The 21,295-nt window shown below is 38.4% G+C and overlaps 1 protein-coding gene and 1 long non-coding RNA gene across 2 annotated transcripts; both read right to left on the bottom strand.

The window, feature by feature from the left end:
* Window positions 1-5,338: 5,338 nt before the first annotated feature.
* Window positions 5,339-9,518, bottom strand: LOC110691594. The gene is made up of 3 exons (XR_002505323.1): window positions 9,279-9,518; window positions 8,147-8,194; window positions 5,339-5,563 (listed from the first exon to the last, which is right to left on the bottom strand). It is a non-coding gene; the product is annotated as an uncharacterized LOC110691594 (long non-coding RNA).
* Window positions 9,519-17,567: 8,049 nt separating this feature from the next.
* On the bottom strand, window positions 17,568-18,878 carry LOC110691593. Its single transcript, XM_021868539.1, has 4 exons — window positions 18,690-18,878; window positions 18,505-18,610; window positions 18,319-18,432; window positions 17,568-18,239 (listed from the first exon to the last, which is right to left on the bottom strand). Exons 2-4 carry the CDS (start codon window positions 18,514-18,516, stop codon window positions 18,000-18,002), a joined length of 366 nt encoding a protein of 121 aa, XP_021724231.1. The 5' UTR covers window positions 18,517-18,610; window positions 18,690-18,878; the 3' UTR covers window positions 17,568-17,999.
* Window positions 18,879-21,295: the final 2,417 nt, after the last annotated feature.

Genomic DNA, 21,295 nt, shown 5'->3' with positions numbered 1-21,295 from the left:
GCCCATCACATATGTGCGGGTTGCTGCTGCCGATGGGCACTTCTAGCAAGCCAGGCACATGTTCGGGCTGCTACCAGCGGCGCGCGCCAGCAAGCCACGCAATGCTTGCGGGCTGCTGGCCGTGGCTCGCTAGCAACCCTCGCACATGGAGCGGGCTGCTAGCTTGCCTAATCCCCTAGCACTCGGGATTTCGATACTAGGGGTATTTTAGTCATTGTTGATTTATTACTAATTTTGCCGTCTCATCTTCCGAATTAATTCGTCGAGTCGGTTCGTATATTTTCTAGGGTGTGACCCGAAGGGTTCAGTAAAGATTAAGCTGTAATATTAATTATACGTTAATATTACTAATCGGAAGCGGCCTCCACCCAGGCATTCCGATCATTTGACCTTACTGAATATATTAGCTTTCTAATACTTCTGAACCCGCTATCAGAATAATACACTTGTTAGAAGGAAACCATTCCTTTCATGCATAGCTAAGAAAGAAGCACACAAAACCATGGAAGACCTTTATGTCGGTATATGTGGAATGCATATGAATGCTACGATGTTAGTCAAAAAGATTCAACGACAAGGTTATTAATTAAATACTATGGAGATAGATTGTCACGAATACGTCAAGAAATGTATGAAGTTTCAAGTCTACGCATATTTGCAACACGTTCCACTTTCGCTTCTCTACACATACACTTTCTCATGGCCTTTCTCTACTTGGGGTATCGACATCATTAGAAAGATAACACCACCAGGACATGGGGGGACATGAGTTCATCCTTGTAGCAATCGACTTCTTCACTAAATGGGTCAAAGCTGCCTCATATGCTAAGCTCATAGCAAAACATGTAGCTCAATTGATTGAGAAAAGTATCATATGCCGCTATAGGGTACCTCATGAGATGATCAATAATAATGGGACGCATTTCCAAGCCGAGTGCGCAGAACTATTAAAGATATATTATATCAAGCATCACAGATCATCACCTTACAGGCAACAAAAAAAATGGAGCGGTCGAACCGGCCAACAAGAATGTATAAAATATCATCGAAAAGATGACGGAAAATTACAAGGATTGGCCAAGTAAGCTACATTTCGCCCTTTGGGGTTATCGAACCTCTATTCGTACATCAATGGGGGATACCCCTTTCTCTTTGGTCTATGAAGTTGAAGCTGTACAACCAATAGAGCTCAAAATCCCTTCTCTCTGAATTGCGTTAGAAAGCCAACTAGATGAAGTCGACTAGATTAGAGTAAGATATGATGAACTAGTCTTGCTTGACGAAAAACGCTTGGCAGCTTTGCATAATGTCCAAACCTACCAACAACGTATGGCGCAACATTTCAATAAATAAGTCAAGACTAGGAACATCAAGGAAGGTGACTTGGTGTTTAAGGCACTTCGCAAAAATGTGTTGGATCCAAGAGGAAAATTTAGACCAAACTAGTCAGGTCCGTAGATTTTTAAATCCATTTTATCTGGCGGAGCGGCACAATTGGTAAACATGGATGGCAACGGTTTCCACAATTTAACCAACTTGATCAACTCAAGAAATTTTATGCCTAGTTGGGGTTCATCACCCGATAGAGCTACGTTTAACCTGATTCCTTTTCAAGGATACGTAGGCAACCCCTCAAGGGGGCCTGGCCACTTTAAAAAAATAAAATCTTTTCTCCGTCGATCAAATACAACACACAAAACAGCAAAATGGAACTAAATCAAGAAAATCATACATTGCGCCAGTTCAGCATCCACCACGCCACGGCAGCCGCCACTGTTGCACGGCAAAACACCCCGTGACACGGAAAAAAATAAATAAATAAAAATAAAATTGATGTCGTGCCACGTCAGCATCCACCGTGCCGCGGGAATGTTTATCGTGTCACAGTAGTTTTTATCGTGGCACGGTGGATTTCCAGCAAAAAAAAAAACAAAAAACAAACCTTGCGTCACGGTATTTTCCAGCATGACGCGGCGGATTTTTCCGTGGCACGGCAAAACCGGACTTTGCGAATTCTGTTATTATTACTTGTTCGACGATAGTTTTTATTCTTCCATTGTGTCTGACTTCTTGACTCAAATATATAAAAAATAAAATAAAAACATAAAATAAAAAGTCATTGTAATTTTAAGGCGAAAATAAATATGCTACTATTATTGAAATAAATGTGACTATAGTTATTGGCATCATGCGCCTTATTTTAAAATTAAAAATTATAAAGCAAAGCAATATTGATCTAATCCTTCTTCACTTTAGGAACCTCCCTCTCTTTTCAACTAGGTCGACCTTCACCATTAATGTGTCTTTTGTAGCCCGAACCATCACACCCCTAGTTGAGCTTTCACTCCTTTCACCTTTCTTAGAATTCTTCGATTGCTTCTCTCTATAAACCATCTTTTCCTTACCCTTTCCTTTCACATAATTCTTCTTTTTAGGCATTATAAAAGTCTTAAACTCAATTCCTTGTGTTCTTGGACCTAGACGTTCTTTAGGAGGTGCCTTCTTACTTCCAAGACGTCCCTTCACATCAAAAGTGTGTGATTTGACTTGATCCCTTCTACTTCTAGAATTCAACCATGCCTTGTATGCACTAGACAAGGGAGAAGGAGCTTGGTTACTCGCAAAATCGGTCAACTAAGGTCTTCTAATCCAATAAGTCTCGTACTTATGAACGTTATTTTCATGCAATGGTACTTCACGAGGACTATCGTTATAGCGTGGAACTACTTGTTCAAGTCCATGTTGTCGCATTAATCGAGAAGGGCAATAAAAAGTCAACTTTGAAATGCTAGGAACGCGACAATACGGGGGTATCATTTGTGCCGACCATCGTAGTAAGCCTCCACCATGGCACCACCCACCGAATGAAAAATTCTCTCTTTGCAAAGAAGACCTTCCAATCATCATATGACATGTTTGCAGAGTAATTCTTCTTCCTACGGACCAGATCATTGGGGCCATATTTTTCAATATCGCCGGGGGCTTCAAAAAGTTCTAAACGCTCCATCAACCAAATCTGCAAAAAAATATATAAAATCAGTCGAAAAACAAATTGCAGAAAACCACCGTGACACGACAGAATGCATCGTGTCACAATAGACATACATCGTGAGACGGTGACTTCAATGTGTCACGGGGGCTAATTGGAGCGCATTTTTACCTGTAACAGTACTAGAGAGCCCTTCCTGATGGCTTTCCGGTTAGCTTTTGCTTTGTCAAGGCCGCGCAAAGTTTCTCCATGGCAAGTAGGCGTAGGAGATCTCCCTGATTCAACATGTTCAAGCACTGACGCTAAACAAGCATGTACTACCCTACCGTTTGCAAATAAAAGCTTGCTAAACATGCAATAAATATAAGCCCTTCTACGGTATACATGATAAGACTCAGAGATAGGACGGTTGAAATACAAGTTTGCAAGATTTTCTAAATCTACTTCATTACCACACACAATTTTATTTAAATTTGGATCTGTCAGATTCTGATGGCGTTCGAAGTCTTGGTAATAATACTCACGCAGGGTAGGCATTGCAATGAGATTTCTGGCAGGAAAACCAAATATGGCACCAAATTCCTCCGGGACAGATTTTATCATAATTAAATTTGAAACAATGTCTTTCTGGACTCCAATAATCTAAAACTGCCCTAAGATAATCATGTTCAATTGCTACATGCCTCAAGGCTAATAAGCCACTGACATGAAACAATTCCAGCTCTCTTTTGTCATCATTATGACAAAGAATAAGACCAGTCGCGCAATGTATGATCAAAATTCTGAGACATTATTATTGAAATATGAAATTCTAATTATTTTATGTTACGTAATTATGCATATCACAAATAAACTAGTCCTCTTTTATAGCCAAAACGCTTGGAAATACTCAAAATCTATCTTTCTATGCGCGCAAACTACACCGCTGCAGAATACGCGGACCATGGCACGGGAAATTCCACCGTGTCACGGGAATCAGTGCCGCGACACGGCATGCTTTGCCGTGACACTTTGTACACTGCCGTGTCGCGGTGCCCACGCGTCTTCATATTTTTATCCTTTACCTATTTTTTTCCGGATTTTTATGTTTTTGCCTTCACCGTTTATCTGTTTTTCAAGAGTTTAATTCCTGATAAATTCTCCTTTTATTTTATTTTGTTTTATTTTATTTTTTTTTATTTTATTCTTTATTATTATTTTATTTTTTATTTCTATTTTTTTTTTGGGAAGTTATAAAACTTATCCCATTTTCATGTTTATTTTTATTTTTATTTTTCTTTTTATTTTGGGGATTTGTAAAACTTGTTTTATTTTCTTTTATATTTCTATTTTCTTTTGGGAAAATCGTAAAATTTGTCCCATTTTTCATTTTCTTTTTTCTTTTGGGGAAGGTCGTTACCTGCAGACACCTAAAATTGTCTCCCAAAAACCAAACCCGATGATGAACAACCTTTCACCGTCACTATTGGCCGGATTCAGTATATAATCCCGAGAGTGCTTAAAAAATCGTATTTAAATAATCCATGGATCAGTCTTGATGTTTAGTCAAAGCATAGTTTTTTTTTTTAATTTCAGCCCAAACCTTTTTTTTGTTTTATTGTTTTATTACTTATTTTGGCCCAAACATTTTATATTATTTACTTATTTTCTTATTTTAGCCTAAATGCTAATAATAAATCAGAAATGGCCCGAAATTATCAATCGGCACTTAAAATGCTGAACGAAATTAGGGTTAAAAATGAATTTAGACAGAAAAACGGACCAGGACTCCCGCACCATGGCATTTGTGCACCGAGTCACGGGAAACTGTCCCGTCTGACGATGGGATTCCCCATGACACGGGCCACCTGCTGTGACACGGGGGTTTCCGTGTGCTTTCCGCGTAAACCCTCAATACTACAAAAAGCGTGTTTTTTGGACGCTTTTTAAGTCTTTTTTCGACGCAAAAAAGCGTCGAAAAAAAATTTCTCGACGCTACTAAAAAAGCGTCCAGAATCCGTGAGTCGAGAATTTTGAGGGACACAAAAAAGCGTCGAGAATTTCGACGCTTTTTTGTGTACAAACTAATATACGAAGTGTCAGAAAATACTAATTTCGCGCATTTTCACAACTTTGTATAGTTTTTTTAGTGACGCTTTTACATGTCCAAAATTATTTTTAAGCTTTTTTTTTTTATTTTTTTTCCTTGTATTAAATTATTACCATCATACATACAATAGTTATTTAAATTTATCATAAGTTAAATTAAGAATATTAAATTTAAAGTAAACAAATATTCTATATAACTAGATCAGATTACAAAAAAAAAAATAATAATAATAATTAATCAACAATAATAATAGTACATAGTTAATTAAATTACCAAATTTATAAACGAAAACATCAACACAATTAATTATAAAAAATAAAAGGTCGCATATTATAGTAGCTTCTCCCTAAATAAATACATCACTAATATAATTAAGACAAAACCAAAATAGATAGATGATGGCGTTATAGAAGATGTAGTCGCTTGTTTTGATGCTCAAGTGTTCTGGCCTATTCTCTTGTTGCACCTACATTGCCTTTTCCAATCTTCAAAAAACAAAAATACAAAGTATAAATTAGTACAATACACAATATAAACTTATTCACACACACACACACACACACACAAGCTTATAATTCCATCTTTCCATTGCTAGCAACCACCACATACGAACATAAATCAGCAATCAAATGAGGAGCACAACCAAATACTAGGGTACCACTAACGGGCTGTCCATGATTATCCACTACAATGCCCGAATTATCAACTAGTAGAAGCACCTTCTTATTTTTTGACAACAATTTGAGACAAGGAATAGCGGCTGTGTTAGGCAAAACAACATGAATTGTAAATACCAGAATTACCAGATGGGTTTTTGTATCTAGTTGATCTGCAATCAAATACCAGAATTACCAAATACCAGTGTACCACCAACTCAGCAACTGATCAGCATGGATCTGCAATTGTTACCGCCTGTGAAAATATCAAATCAACATGCCCTGTAATACAGGACATCAAACTATAAGCATTATCAGTCCTTAAAATCAATGAATCATCAAGCCACGCCATACTCTTCACACCATCAATACAGGACATTTCCTTCAAAACCACGAACAACCCACGTTTCCCATCGACCTCTCGATCATGCTTACTACTGCCTGAATTCAGCTCAATGAACACCACTTTGTTCCCCATCGCCACCACAAAAAGGTAGGCACCATTATTATCCACTCCCCTAGAACTGAATTCCTTAACCCTCGCCCCATTCGATCTAACCCCGCCACCTAACTTTTTCATAAGCCTCCCACCTATACTACTACCACTACTACGAACTCCCTGTTCATTAATCCAATTAGAATTTCTAGATTCAGTACTACAAACCCTTCTAGCAACAACATTAACACTCTTCAGAATCCCTAACTTTTTCACAGGTTATAACAATTGCAGATCAACTAGATACAAAAACCCATCAGATAGAACAAAAATTCTACCAATTTGATTAACAACATGAATTGAATTAATACCAGAATGACTGATACTAACACATCAGATATAATTTGTTTTCAAGCACAATAATCCTATAAGATTATTAACAAATTAAAATAGCCATTTCATTCACCAATTGTAAATAAGCTTTAAGCATACAAGAACTCAAGAGTGAACTTGATTGCATGAAAGACCAAACACATATTAAAATCAGATTAGTCTAATAAGCAACAACTTAATAGTTAAGTATAAATGTATCAAATCTGATTTTCAGATTTGAAATTTAGTTCTGAACTTCAGATCTGAAATTCAGCTCTGAATTCAGTTCTGAAATTCAGCTCTGAATTCAGTTCTAAAATTCAGCTCATAATTCAGTTCTGAAATTCAGCTCTGAATTCAGTTCTGAAATTCAGATCTGAATTCAGTTCTTAAATTCAGCTCTAATTCAGTTCCGAAATTCAGAGCTGGATTCAGTTCTAGATTTTATCTTAGTATTCAGTTTAAGGGTAACGTAGATAATGAGCCGAGGCAAGCATGGGTTCCTCTGCTTACCTCAGTCCAAAGCTTAGAAAATAAAGGCACTACACTCGGCTTAAGCTATGGCAACAAGATGGAGCCAATATTAATTAATTATAAACCCCCTAAGTAATTCATAAGCAATAAGCCTTTTGGGCCAAGATAATATAACCATCAGTATGAGCCATGCAATTATAAGACTTTTGGTCCTCCATAATGTTTTCAACCATAGAGCAAAGCAAGCAAATGTTTATAAAATTAAACAGCTCAAACCAGCTTCTAATGAATGAGTAGAACCATCAATATGAGCCATGCAATTATAACAGTTTTAGTCTACAATAACATTTACAACCAAAGAGAAAAACAAGCAAATGTCTATATATAAAAGGACACAACTCAAACCAGCTTCTAACGAATGTGGAGGAAATTATAACGCGGAAAAAAAAATTACCAATGAACAAAGATATCATGTCTCTTAAGCAAGTTTGAGATTACTCATGTTTATAAAGATATCATGTCTCATTATGACTTTAGCAAACCCACAAAGATTTCAGAAAACCAAGTCAATCTAGTTCTAGGTCAATCTATTTTTCATCAGACTAATAAAGCAATTACACAATTCAATACTTACCATGCAAAGAAATACTTCATCAAATATAAATAGGGACTCTAGCATCTAAGAACAACACATGTTATAAAGAGAAATGCAACTTTGTTACCTAATGGTTTGACATTTCTAAGAATTCATGTGTTTTCTTTAGAAGAATTGGAGATCTATTCCCGTGACGAACTACACCTACAATCTCAGAAAACTGTCCAACAAGTGCGTTAAGAAGAAAATTATTGTGTCCGACTAGTAATCACCTCTCATAGTATTCTACATAAAATGTTACATAGAGTTGCTACATTATTAAAATATTAACTAGCTAAAACAAAAGTCCAATAAACGAAAGTTTAATAATGCAAGCTAAGCTAAGATACAGAGGCTATACAATGTAACTTTTAGGGGAAAAAATGTATAAACAATATCTTCCATCTATCCTTTATCAATATTGTTACTCAAAATTTTCACAAAAAAAGAAAATTCAAATTTCAAGGAAAATAAAGAGTAATGCAGAGCTATATACCTTCAAATCTGTAACGACACCTAAGGTGCAGCCCCTTGGTATCATCACCTATGAGAGAAAGTGTACATCAATATAGCACAATGAAAAATCTAAAACATTACATCAACTATCATAACAAAGAAACTGCATACTACTTAAAAGTTGCCTCAATGTAGCCCACACATAAATCACACAACATCAATTTAAGAATTGAGATAATAAAATAAGAAAAAGGGAAAGAAAGAGACATAGAGCTAGTTAAGAACAAAGCTAATGCGTCTCTTTGCAAATATATTTAATAATTCTTAATCCACTTACTGGTCAAAGAGAAGACCATCTTACATTAATCGAGAAAGAACATTTGAATCCCTTATCTTATACTCTGTAATGTAATAGAAGGCTCACAATATATGTTGCAATTTTGGGTTGGCTTGTAAGAAACGGTAAGCTCAAGTTTTTCAACCAAAAAGACTTCCACTTAAAAAGGTTCAGTAAACTAGCCTGAAATTATGATATTCTTCTTCCTTGAGTCCTTGTTCATCACATCTACATAGCATTCTAGCAAGATAATACTTTGAACATAATCCGCTAACTCGGCTTAAATAACTTCTAAGCAATATTTTCCATTTGTTTCAAAGTCATCCCCTAACCTCTGAGGATTCAAAAACATACTAAAAACCTTTTATTATTGTCGATTTGGTTTCAAATTATTATCGGAAAAAATTAATGCAAATTCATATAAATTTGCAGACTTTTAGAATTTAGAAAGAAAAAAGATTTTAAATTACATTTTTACCTTAAAACTGTAAAAAAGAACCTCAAAATATTTTAGCACAATAAAAAATTAAAAAAAAAAAAAAAACAGAAAAAAAAAACAGATTGTTCTTAAGTAATAGAAGGTGAGTAGCCAACTCAAAATGGTGCTTCGCTCAAACATAAAATAAAAGAAGGCTAATTTTTCCAGAATTTTATCAGAACAGTAGCACAAAATTGAACTCAATGATATGTATAGAAAAACCCTAAAATATCAATTTCTCATGAATCAAACCCATTTCAGACAAAATTTTCGTGAAATTATTGTAAAATATACTCTATAAACAAGCTATAGGACTCAAATCAAAGAAAAACTGAAGACCAAAAGGAAAGGATGTACCTCAATTTTATCGGCAAAGAGAGGACGAAATTAAATACCATTGAAGGCCAGCGGGAAGAGAAAATTAGGCAAGCAAAATTATTAATGAGCAGTGCAAAGGGAACGAATTGAAGATCTGACATTAAAATCCATGATTTTCTTAATCACTTTGCAGAATTTCGTAAGATATAGGAGAGATGAATAGTTAGGGTTAAGAAGTGAGAGCTCAGAGAAGTGAGAAGGGTTTTCAAGTTTAGTACTGTGGGCAGTTTTGTTATTTCCAAAATTTTAAAACCGTACGTGGGTAGAGCCAATTAAACTCACGAGCCCTGCACGTGTTGTTCTCGACGCTTATTTATGTCGAAAATCAATCTAGGCGTCGAGAAAACACACATATTGTATTTACCACCTGACGCCCTAGACTAAGCGTCGAGGCTAAAGCGCCGAGAAAACACTCATTTTGTAGTAGTGCCTTAACGTATTTTCTCCCCATTCACTAAATATTTCCCGCGTCACACAGCTGACATCGTGTCACGGGAATGTTTTCCGTCTGAAAGTGGGATTTCCCGTGTCACGATACACTTTGCCGTGTCGCGGTATTCCTTTTTAGGGTTTTTATCTTTTTAGGGTTCCGTGTGTTCCCTCAGCACATTTTTTCTATAAATACCCCCTCATTTCTTATGTACGGGGCATCAATTATTTCTCTATTTTTCTCTCTTCTACGCTCCAGCCTAAACACTAGCCTACCCTTCTTCTTTCAAAATTCCTTCTTCAGCACTCCAAGGAGTCCATACTTTACTCGTGGTTCTATCCTTAAGCCAAGGCGTGAAAGGTAGAACTGTTCGAGGGTTTGGCCCCAAATCAATTCTATTTAATTTAATTTAATTATTTTTCTATTATTATTTCCTTGAAGTTACTAACTCGTTTATTATTTTATAGTTGCAAGCAAACAGAATCAAAATAATAATTATGTTCCTTTTATTTCTATTATTTTTCTAACGATTTTATATTGTTGGAATTATTGTTAAATTGCTTCCAATATTAATGTTTATTCTATTATTTTTCTGATCACCATATTGAAATATGAAATTCTAATTATTTTATGTTTCGTAATTATGCATATCACGATTATACTGGTCCTATTTTATATCTAAAACGCTCGGAAATACTCAGAATTTATCTTTCTTTACGCTTAAACCACACCGTTGCAGAATACGCGCACCGTGACACGGGATTTACCACCGTGTCACGGGAATTTTTGCCGCGACACAGTAGCTTTTGCCGTGACACGGTGTATAGTGTCGTGTCGCGGTGCCCACGCGTTTTCTTTTTAAATCCTTTTCCTATTTTTATCCGGATTTTAATTGTTTTATCTTCACCCTTTATCTTGTAATTCTGTTTTTCGAGAGTTTAATTCCTAATAAAATTCTCATTTTTTTATATTATTATTTTTTATGTTATTTTTATCTTTATTATTTTATTTTATTATATTATTCTTGTTTCTATTTATCTTCATTATTTATTATTTTAGTTTATTATTTACTCATATTTCTATTATTATTATTGTTTTCTTTCTTTGGGGAAGTTGTAAACTTGTCCCGTTTCCATACTTATTTATTTTGGAGGAGTTGCAAAACTTTTCCCTTTTTTCTTTTCTTTTTATTTCTTTTTTCTTTTGGAAAAAGTCAGTACCCTCCACTTACTCCACTTACGTATTTTTTTTTCGCGTCATTCATAAATACACAATCACACACGATGAGTCTCAAGCACTTACACACACTAATAAATACATAAACTGTGAATAATGTGCAAAATGAGTCGTGACGCATAAGCAGTGTCAAGTGTCACCAACTAAAGTACAAATAAGGACCCTCGGTCAAAAATCTATAGAACTAGAAGAGTGAGGATCAGTGTCCTCTCCAGCCTGTGAATATGGGAGCGGTGAGCCAAAGAGTCCCACCATCATCCGGGTACGAGGAGTAGTATCCCTACTAGTCCCTAGAACCCCAGTAGCAGTCAAACTCAAAGTAGGACCCGTCCAACTAGCAAACGGTGTAGACGGACTCCAAGAGGTAGGAAGCGTCGGTGGAGGCATTGTCCCATACACTGCAACTGAAAACAAGCCTGACATCGTTGGAGAAAGCCCCCCCCCCCCAAGACGATGGAGCTGAGTATAAGCCATGATCCACAGGAGTGATAACTGGCCTGAACTCAGGCTGTGAAGACTGTGAAAACGAATGTTGCTGCCACTGACCCTGGCCCTAAAAGTGTTGGAACGACTGGGAAGACTGAGGCTGCTGCCACTGAGCCTTCTAAAAGAGATGAGAAAGTTGAGGCTGCCGCTGAGACTAAGAATGCCGATAAACCTCAGGAGATCGTCTGCCACGAATAGGCTCTCCCTCATCCGAGCCTCTATGCCTCGAGCGCGAGCGGGACCTCCGTCGCTCCTTAAGGACATAAAATCAAAAGATGTGAGCAGTGCGAAATAGAACAAATGGTAAAAATGAGAAAAAAGTCAACATACCTCAAGAACATCGCCAGAACAGCCTCGACAACTCGCACCACGCCGAAGCTTGATGATGCAGTAATTCAAAGCGTCAACCAGCTTCATGAATCCCATCATATCCGAGCGGGTAGGCTAAGAACAAAGCAAAGAAAAAATCAGTAACAAGCGGTATTAAAAGGGATAATTAATGTATCAAAAGATTATCGGCTCAAAAACATCAGGTAAAGAATCCTGCGCCTGTCTGAAACCCTCTGGCGCTTCAGCATTATGGTCCTTAGTAATACCGATAAGCCCCAGGTAGTGGACGGATTGAGGCGGGATCTCAATCCTCCCCACACGGCGAACAGTCGTTTGAAAATACGATTGAATAATCAGATTATTCGACGGCTTAAATAGAGACTAGCAACAAACTTATCAAAAGAAATCATACCTCGGGAAGACGGGGTGGAGGAGCCAAGGAGGGAAGCATGTCCTGCGCATAATCTCCCTCCATACGCACAAGCTCCTGCTAAGGAAAAGTGTAGCACTCTCCCCTGTGTATCAACTCCCTAAACAAGCGTGAGTCCAGCATCGACTCCGGTGGAGACAAGGGCACCACAAAGTGATCACTACTGTGCTGACAAACGATACGCTCCCCCAGATACTAGACAAAGCGTCCAGTACCAACAAAAACAGTGCGGTTCGCCGAAAGCTTCAAAGCCTCGAGAAGATTAGTCATCCTAGCCCAAGGACGATACTTGATATCAACAGCAACCTGAAAATCACAAAGAGTTGCAATGAAACGGTGAAAATAACGTCAAGGTAGAAAATAACGGGCTACAAAAGTAATTCTTACACCAACAAAAGAGGTACCTCGGTCACGCCAACATGCTCCGATGGGGAAGTCATGGACCGCTCCACGACGCCGTCGAGGGGCCAATCCCAGAAAGTACTCATAGAACCATAGGTGTAATGAGAAGTAATCTTTGAGCACATGAGTTGAACAAATTAAAACAAAACAAGAAGAGGAAAGGTCGTCACCTCTACGACTCTCCATAAACCGTAGACAGTGACAGGGGCCTGGTCGTTCAGCTGCCTACAACCATGACGTAACGACAAGAGAAGATCGGCATATCCAAGGCAAGCCCAGCTAAAGGATCCTATCTCACTAATCCTAAGCAAAGAAGGAAGGTAGCAAACAAGCGCACGTGAACTCCTATCAGGAGAAAGAGTCATGGAAATGAGAATCAAAATGAAGATTCGCACTCGCTGCTCAGGTGATTCTCCTCCATGTCAAAACCAAGGGCCAGAACAGAAGCCAACTCTGATCGCCCGCTCCTAGGATCACCTCGAGACACCGGCCGAGTCCTGATGTGCTGAACAACCGGACTAACAAATCGGCTACCTCGGCCGCCCCTTAAGAAAGATCAGACATCTGTTGTACAACCCGGTCGGTGAAGCGTAGACCACTGATCATGCTAAAATCCAGAGGGGTCACTGTCATCTCCCCCAAGAAAAGTGAAAAGTGTTGGTAGTATCCCAAAAATACTCCAACAACGCGCGAACGACTGTCGCGCCATAACCATGGGGGCTGCGAAACCCTACGATCGCCGAATAAAAATCTACTAAACCAACAGATTCCCACAAGGCGTTCGTAACTTGATCCCTCGTGATAATCCCATGAAGTCGAGGAAACAAATCTCCAGCTCCAGAACCGCGATGGCGAAGCGTGCCATAGACTATGTCGAAAAGTGGACAGTGAGAAACGTGGTTCTCACGGCAGAACACCAACTCATCTGACGACCACTGAGGTGGAACCCACCTGCCCCTACTCGAATAAGGAAGAGCCTCCGTCTTTTGGGCATCATCGCCCATGCCCTCAGGAACTGTAGGAGTGTCCTCGCGAAAAGCCTGACGTCGGCCACGAGTGGAAATATCGCGATCCCGTTGTCTAGGCATGCTATTACAAAAATAAAAATCTAAATGCTTAGCATCATATCCTAAGTTATTTAGTTATTTATTCCAAACAGCTTAACGGTTATTTCAAGTTGCATTTTCTATTATACGCTAAATTTTTACCTCAAGCTAAAAATTAGCAAAATAATGGAATTATTTCTAGTATTTAGTTTCTCCATGACAAACTAATACTATGTTCTCCTAATTGCATGATACTATGTTCTCCATGACAATGTAGTACATACACAAAACAAAACATGTTTCAAAATTGCGTGATACTATATTCTCCATGACAATATAGTACATACGCAAAACAAAACATGTTTCAAAATTGCACGAAAACAATATATCAGCATTTCAAATGCAAATGAACAACATGAACAACAAGAACACCATTTCACAAAAGTAGTACCAAAAAATGGTGATTTACTTAATTCTTCACCAAATCACGCAATTTTTGTCTCAAATCGCTCACAGACACACATAAATACATATACAAGCTAATTCATGCCAAAAATTTCAACATAAAACCTCAAAATCAGAAATCCCTCAATTGATTATTCAAAGGTTTTTACATGAAATTACTTACTTAAAGCAAAATTCGAGACAAAAATCAAAGGAACTTACATGGATCCTTGTGGAGAATCGAAAATGAAGAAAATAGCAAAAAATTAGAGCAAAATTGATGAGGATTTGAGCTACAAAGCTCGAAAACCCGTGAAAACAACAGTAACGGGCACCGCGACACGATTAGCCAAAGCCGTGACACGGTGTTCAGGTCCCGTATCACGGTGAATCTAGGAAACAGCGGAGCTCTGGCCAGCAGCGGCTAGCACGAGAACAATTGCAGCAAGGAGCAGTAGCGGAGGAAAGAAAAAAAAACAAAAGGGGGCAGCAAAACCGCCGTGTCACGGTGAACAAAATCATGACACGGCGAACACGGGCATCCGCCGGTGCAGCAAAACCGTGGCACGATACTCTGAGAAACATAAAATAAAACAAAATGGAGAGGAGAAAGAGCAGAAGAAGAAAGGAAATGGCAAAAATGGTGAAGAGCAGCTCAAATTTAAAGACAAAAGCATCCCGTTACATCCCCGTTTCCTGTGCCTTAGAGTCCGTTACCATGTAACGGTAAAATTCTGACGTGGCGCGCTGTACTTTAGTTGGCCAAAAACGCTGAAATTGAGCGTTTGACCATTTCTGCAGTCACAAAAATCCCGCGTCACAGGATTTTATTCCGCATGACGGGACAACCTGCCGTCTCACGGGAGTTTTTCTTCGTGACACGGTGGTCTCGCGCGTGTCCTGCACATTCTTTGAAGCTGTCAGCGAATATTCCTGGCATTTTGACCAAAATTGCATGATTTTCCACACAAATTAAACAGTTAGTTTTTCAGTAAAATTACGCGGAAAATTCTAACTGACATTTAAAAGGTATCAAAACTACTATTTTGCACCTAGCAAGCATCAAAGTCAATTTGTCGACGTTTTAAACACCTAATATGGTCGGATAGTCGATTTGAAGGTGTGAATCATCTGCGGCCCACGTTCGGGGATAATCGAACCATCATACACTTGCAAATTTCAGCGATTACATCAGTTGTCGGTTTTCCTCAAGAATGGAAAACGTTATCGGTGGATTTTTTCTTCAAGTATAGAAAACCGCCAAGTCGGCTTTCCTCAAGCAGAGAAAGCGTTATCGGTGGATTTTTCTTCAAGTATAGAAAACCGCCAAGTCGGCTTTCCTCAAGCAGGGAAAGTGTTATCGGTGGATTTTTCTTCACGTATAGAAAACCGCCAAGTCGGCTTTCCTCAAGCATGGAAGGCATTATCGGTGGAATTCTTCAAGCATAGAATGACACTAAATTCATACGTCGACATTTCTCAGGCATGGAAAGTATCATCCGGTAGGTTACTTCAGGCTTAGAAAGCTACCAAATTCCTCAGTCGGCTTTCCTCAGGCATGGAAAGCGTTTCAACGAACGTTATCCGGTGGATTCCTTCAAGCATAGGAAGCTGCCAAACTCATTTGTCACCGATACACTGGTGTCAGATACATGTTCTATCCTTTTGCTCTTTTATCTGAGGAATTAACATTTTTCTGCAGGTATCGGCGTATACAGGGTGATTTAGGATCAAATCATTCTCGGTCCCTATCGACTACTTTGACTATCGTTTTCGAAACTAACGTTTCTACAAACTCAGTCAAAGTGGGGGCTTCTTTTGACACCTAAAAATGTCTCCCCAAAACCAAACCCGATGATGAACAACCTTTCACCGTCACTATTGGTCGAGTTCAGTATTTAAACCCGAGATTGCTTAAAAAATCGTATTTAATCAAAATCAATTTTTTAATAATCCATGGATCAGTCTTGATGTTTAGTCAAAGCATAGTTTTTTTTTTTCATTTCAGCCCAAACCTTTGTTTTTACTTTATTGTTTTATTTTTTATTTTGGCCCAAACATTTTATTTTATTTACTTATTTTCTTATTTTAGCCCAAATAATAATAGTAAATCAGAAATGGCCTGAAATTATCAATCGGCACTTAAAATGCTTAACGAAATTAGGGTTAAAAATGAATTTAGATGGAAAAATTGACCAGGACTCCCGCGCCACGGCATTTGTGCACCGTATCCTTTCCGCGTAAACCCTTAACGAGTTTTCTCCCCGTTCACTAATTGTTTCCCGCGTCACACAGCTGTACACCGTGTCACGGGAATGTTTCCCGTCTGACGGTGGGATTTCCCATGTCAAGGTACGCTTTGTCGTGTCGCGGTATACATTTTTAGGGTTTTTCTCTTTTTAGGGTTTCGTGTGTTCCCTCAGCACATTTTTTATATTAATACCCCCCTCATTTATGATGTACGGGGCATCAATTAATTCTCTATTTTTCTCTCTTCTATGCTCTAGCCTAAACACTAGCCTACTCTTCTTCTTTCAAAATTTCTTCTTCAAGCACTCCAAGGAGTCCATACTTTACTCGTGTTTCTGTCCTTAAGCCAAGGCGTGAAATATAGAACTGCTTGAGGGTTTTGCCCCAAATAAATTCTATTAAATTTAATTTAATTATTGTTTTATTATTATTTCCTTGAAGTGACTAACTCGTTTCTTATTTTATAGTTGCAAGCAAACAAAATCAAAGTAAGAATTATGTTCCTTTTATTTCTATTATTTTTGTAACGATTTAATATTGTTGGAATTATTGTTAAATTTCTTCCAATATTAATGTTTATCCTATTATTTTTCTGATCACCATATTGCATGTTAAAGGGAATATGTAATTGAAAATCACGCCTAATAAGATAATTTGGACAACCGATTTAGGTTCCTTTTTAATCTTATTGTTTAATCAAGTGATCACGATATTTTAGAATTATATGTTGCATTAATATTCAACCAATTTAGCCTAATAATAGTTTGGAGCAAATTGAATATTTTGTTTGTATGCCTTTGAGATAGCAGGAATCACTTTTCACAATAAGAATCGAGTAGAAGCCAATACGGGAGAATGTGACTCCATGACTCACTTTGTACCATCATCCCCGATCCTCCTTTCATGGTTCCGAACCATATGGAGTTAGTAATCTCATGGATTATGAATGGGGTGTAACATTCAATCGTTGTTGCCTATCGCTCTCCCTTTATTCGTGGTTGCCTTTTATGATCCGTGAACGGTTTACAAGTTCCTTAAAAACTTGTTGGCGGCTCCTTACTTTCCTTGTCCCTAATCGTATACGTCAGTTTCCACTTCCTAAGAGTGCCAAGCATATTCATACATGCTTTAACGTAGGCACACTTCGAACGACGCCTACAGTACCGTCCACAAAGTGAATAAAATACACAATCACACACAATAGGTCTCAAGCACACACTAATATACACTAATAAATGCATAAACTGTGAATAAAATACACAAAGTGAATTATGATGCATAAACAGTGTCAAGTGTCATCAACCAAAGTACATAATAAAAACCCTCGGTAAAAAATCTATAGAACTAGAAGTGTGAGGATCAGAGTCATCTCCAGCCTCTGAATACGGGAACGGTGGACCAAAGAGTCCCTCCATCATCTGGGTATGAAGAGTAGTATCCCTCCTAGTCCCTATAGCTCCAGTAGAACACAAACTCAAAGCAGGACCTATCCAACTGGCAAACGGTGTAGACTGACTCACAGAGGTAGGAAGCGTCGATGGAGGCACCGTCTTAGACAATGGAACTGAAAATAAGCCCTACACCGGTGGGGGAAGCGCCCCAGACAATGGAATTGAGTATAAAACTCTGGTCCGCAGGAGTAATGACTAGCCTGAACTCATGCTGTAAAGCCTGGGAAGATGCAGGCCGCTGTCAATGGCCCTGAAAGTTCTGGAATGGCTGAGAAGACTGAGGCTGCTGCCACTGAGCCTCATGAAACGGTTGAGAAGTCTGAGGCTTCCGCTAAGACTGAGAATGCCGACGAACCTCAGGATATCGTCTGCCGCAACTAGGCTCTCCCTCGTCCGAGCCTCTGTGCCTCGAGCGCGAGCGAGACCTCCGTCACTCTTAAAAGACACAAAATGAAAAGATGTCAATAGTTTAAGATAGAACAAATGGTAAATATTAAAAAAAAAGTTAATATACCTCGAGAACATCGCTAGAACCGCCCAGACAACTCGCACCACGTCGAAGCTTGATGATGCAGTACTTCAAAGTGTAACGAAAATTCATGAATCCCATCATCTTCGGGTGCATAGGCTGATAAAAAAGCAAAGAAAAATCAGTAACAAGCGGTATTAATAAAGATGAATACTGTCTCAAAAAGCTTACTGGCTCAAACATATCAAGTAGAGACTCATGTGCCTGTCCGAAACCCTCTAGCGCGTCAGCAATATGTGTTGGGTTTTGGTAAGTCCAACTTACTGCGGAAACGTCCCTGACCCAAAGAACCACTCGCAATTAATAAAATCATAAAGCATAACAAATAAACATAAAAGGATAAAATCGAAATTTACCTTTGACGCGTGGTTCGCCCGACCTAATGGGCTCTTACTTGAAAGCTTTAGCTCCGAAAATATCGATCCTCCAAAGGTATCCACCCACAAAGGACGAACACCGACTTTTTAGGTCCACTACCTTGGAGTTAGCAAGGTCCGACCAAAACATAAGTGTTAATGGAGTTTAAGAGTTTTTGCCAAAATGCAATGCTCTTTTTAACTCCCACTCAAGCACTTTTCTCCAAAACCCAACTTGGGTATTTATAGAGAAAAGTGGGAGTGAGAATTTCAATCCTATCAATGTGGGATCATGAAATTACACAATTTAATTTAAAGCTAAAATAAATTAAATAGGCAAGCAAGTAATAAATCAACAAGTTTCTTTGTTGTATGTAAAGAGAAGTGAAGACCACTTGGAGAGGAGGGGGCCATACTTGCTCCTCACTCCTTTCTCTCCCTGTGCCACTTGTCCTCACACAAACACACTCCCTTTACATGCTTTCCCAATGAACCTCCCTAACACTCGACCCAGCCTAGCCCCGCACACGCGGGCTGCTAGCTGCAGCCTTCTCGGCCCAGCACGCCCACGCACATATGTATGGGGTCACTACAAGAAAATAACCTTTTCATAGCGATTATTTTAACCTTTAGTATCGATTGTAGTTGCAACAAAAAGCTTTCCCAACGAATAGTCATTCGATACAATATCCCTCGTTGCCTTAGCCTTTAGTACTTGTTTTCAACATTGCTGGGGTTGAACTCAATAATCGATACGAAAAACTACATCCAATCGCGGTGATTATTGTAGCGATTATAATCGCTATAAATGTTGAACTGTTTTCTTCCAAATAAAACATACATATGATCTTTACAAAATTCGAACATGCAACCTCACACTTTTATATTAAATGTTTCACCAATAAACTATGACATATTTATGTATTCTCTGTCAAACAATGTCTATAGATCTAGCGTAGAAAAGGCTTTTTGTATCGATTTTTGGGATTTAGTGGCGATTGTAAATGATACGATTTCTCATCATTTTATAAATGTGCAAAAATAGTGTGGATATGTATTATTATGTTTTCCGTATCGACTTTATATGGGAAAACCGTGGCGATTGTAAAATGATATGATTTCCTTAATTATTTCAAAAACATACTTGCATATTGTAGCGAATGTATAATCGCTACAAAATAATCGCTACAAAAAAGACAATTTTCTAGTAGTGGGTTATGTTGCCGATGGGAGCTGCTAGCAAGCCACGCACATGTGCGGGCTGCTAGCAGTGGCGCGCGCCAGCAAGCCACGCAATGCTTGCGGGCAGCTGGCCGTGGCTCGCTAGCAAGCCTCGCACATGGTGCGGGCTGCTAGCTTGCCTAATCCCCTAGCACTCGGGATTTCGATGTTAGGGGTATTTTAGTCATTGTTGATTTATTACTAATTTTGCCGTCTCGTCTTTTACTATTTTTGACTCGACTTCCGACGCTCGGTTTCGATGCTCTATGCTCGAATTTCCGAGGTCTAAATATTTAACACTCGGGCGACGAATTTATTTTTTCCGAGTTAATTCGTTGAGTCGGTTCATATATTTGCTAGGGTGTGACCCGAAGGGTTCAGTCAAAATTAAGATGTAATATTAATTATACATTAATATTACTGATCGGAAGCGGCCTCCACCCAGACATTCCGATCACTTGACCTTACTAAATATGTTAGCTTTCTAATAATTCTGAACCCGCTATCAAAATAATACACTTGTTCAAAGGACACCATTCCTTTCAATCTCCTACTTGTCCTTCCGGACAAGTGAGCATTTAGTGTATAGCCCCTTTCCTATGTCTCTTCATGTCTCTTCATGAATTATAAGGTAAGATTATTTAGTCATCCTTATTACGTCCAGAAGTGTTTCTCGATTCCGAGTCCGACTGTCAATAAACAGATGATTTCTAAAATCCATCCGAGCACGGCCATGCATTTTTACAGTCTCGCTCTACGAGTGGCTTTTGAGGAAAACTTTAAAGGACATAAAGAAAAATCAGAGTAAAACTGATGTGAAGAGTCGTCTAGGTGACAAAGTGATTCTTGTTAAGGAACGCTTGGGTGAAAGAGTTGAGTTCAAAACACCTACAATGCCTAAGAAGAAAAGCTCTGCGAAGGATAAAGGAAAAAGGAAAGATGACACTACAGAAAAAAAGGCTTGGGTAGAAAAGAAATATGGGGTCCTAGCTAAAGGAGAAACTATTTACACCAAAATTGAATGTAGGTTCTCTAAAGGATGCCTACTAGCTAAAGTTATGGATGAGGAAGAAGACGCAGATAAGAATTGGAGAGGGCAAAGAACGAGAAAAAAGATTAAAAGCATTGCTTTTAAATTCAAAGTTAATTTATTAAGCTTTATTTAGATTCCATTAATAATGTAACATATTTTATTAATGAGATTCCAGCTTTTTAATTAAATTATCTCCTTTAAATTTAATTTATTAAAGCAATGAAAACCGAAAATTTAATTTTCCAGAAATTTTTCCGAGTACGGAAGTAAAAAAATTTCCAAAAAACACCGAAATATTCCCAGGTATTTTACAAAAATTTGGCGCCGCGATTTTACGACTAACGCCAACTGC

The sequence above is a fragment of the Chenopodium quinoa genome, unplaced genomic scaffold (assembly GCF_001683475.1).
Source record: "Chenopodium quinoa cultivar QQ74 unplaced genomic scaffold, ASM168347v1, whole genome shotgun sequence".
Lineage (NCBI taxonomy): Eukaryota > Viridiplantae > Streptophyta > Magnoliopsida > Caryophyllales > Amaranthaceae > Chenopodium > Chenopodium quinoa.
The sequence above is the reverse complement of the archived record's forward strand: the minus strand, read 5'-3'. Positions and strand labels throughout refer to the sequence as shown.

Bases quoted from the DNA above. Each gene is read 5' to 3' on its own strand.
- LOC110691593 (XM_021868539.1), bottom strand. The intron at 18,240-18,318 runs GTATATTAACTT...GTGTCTTTTAAG, and splicing joins GTTCTAGCGATGTTCTCGAG to AGTGACGGAGGTCTCGCTCG.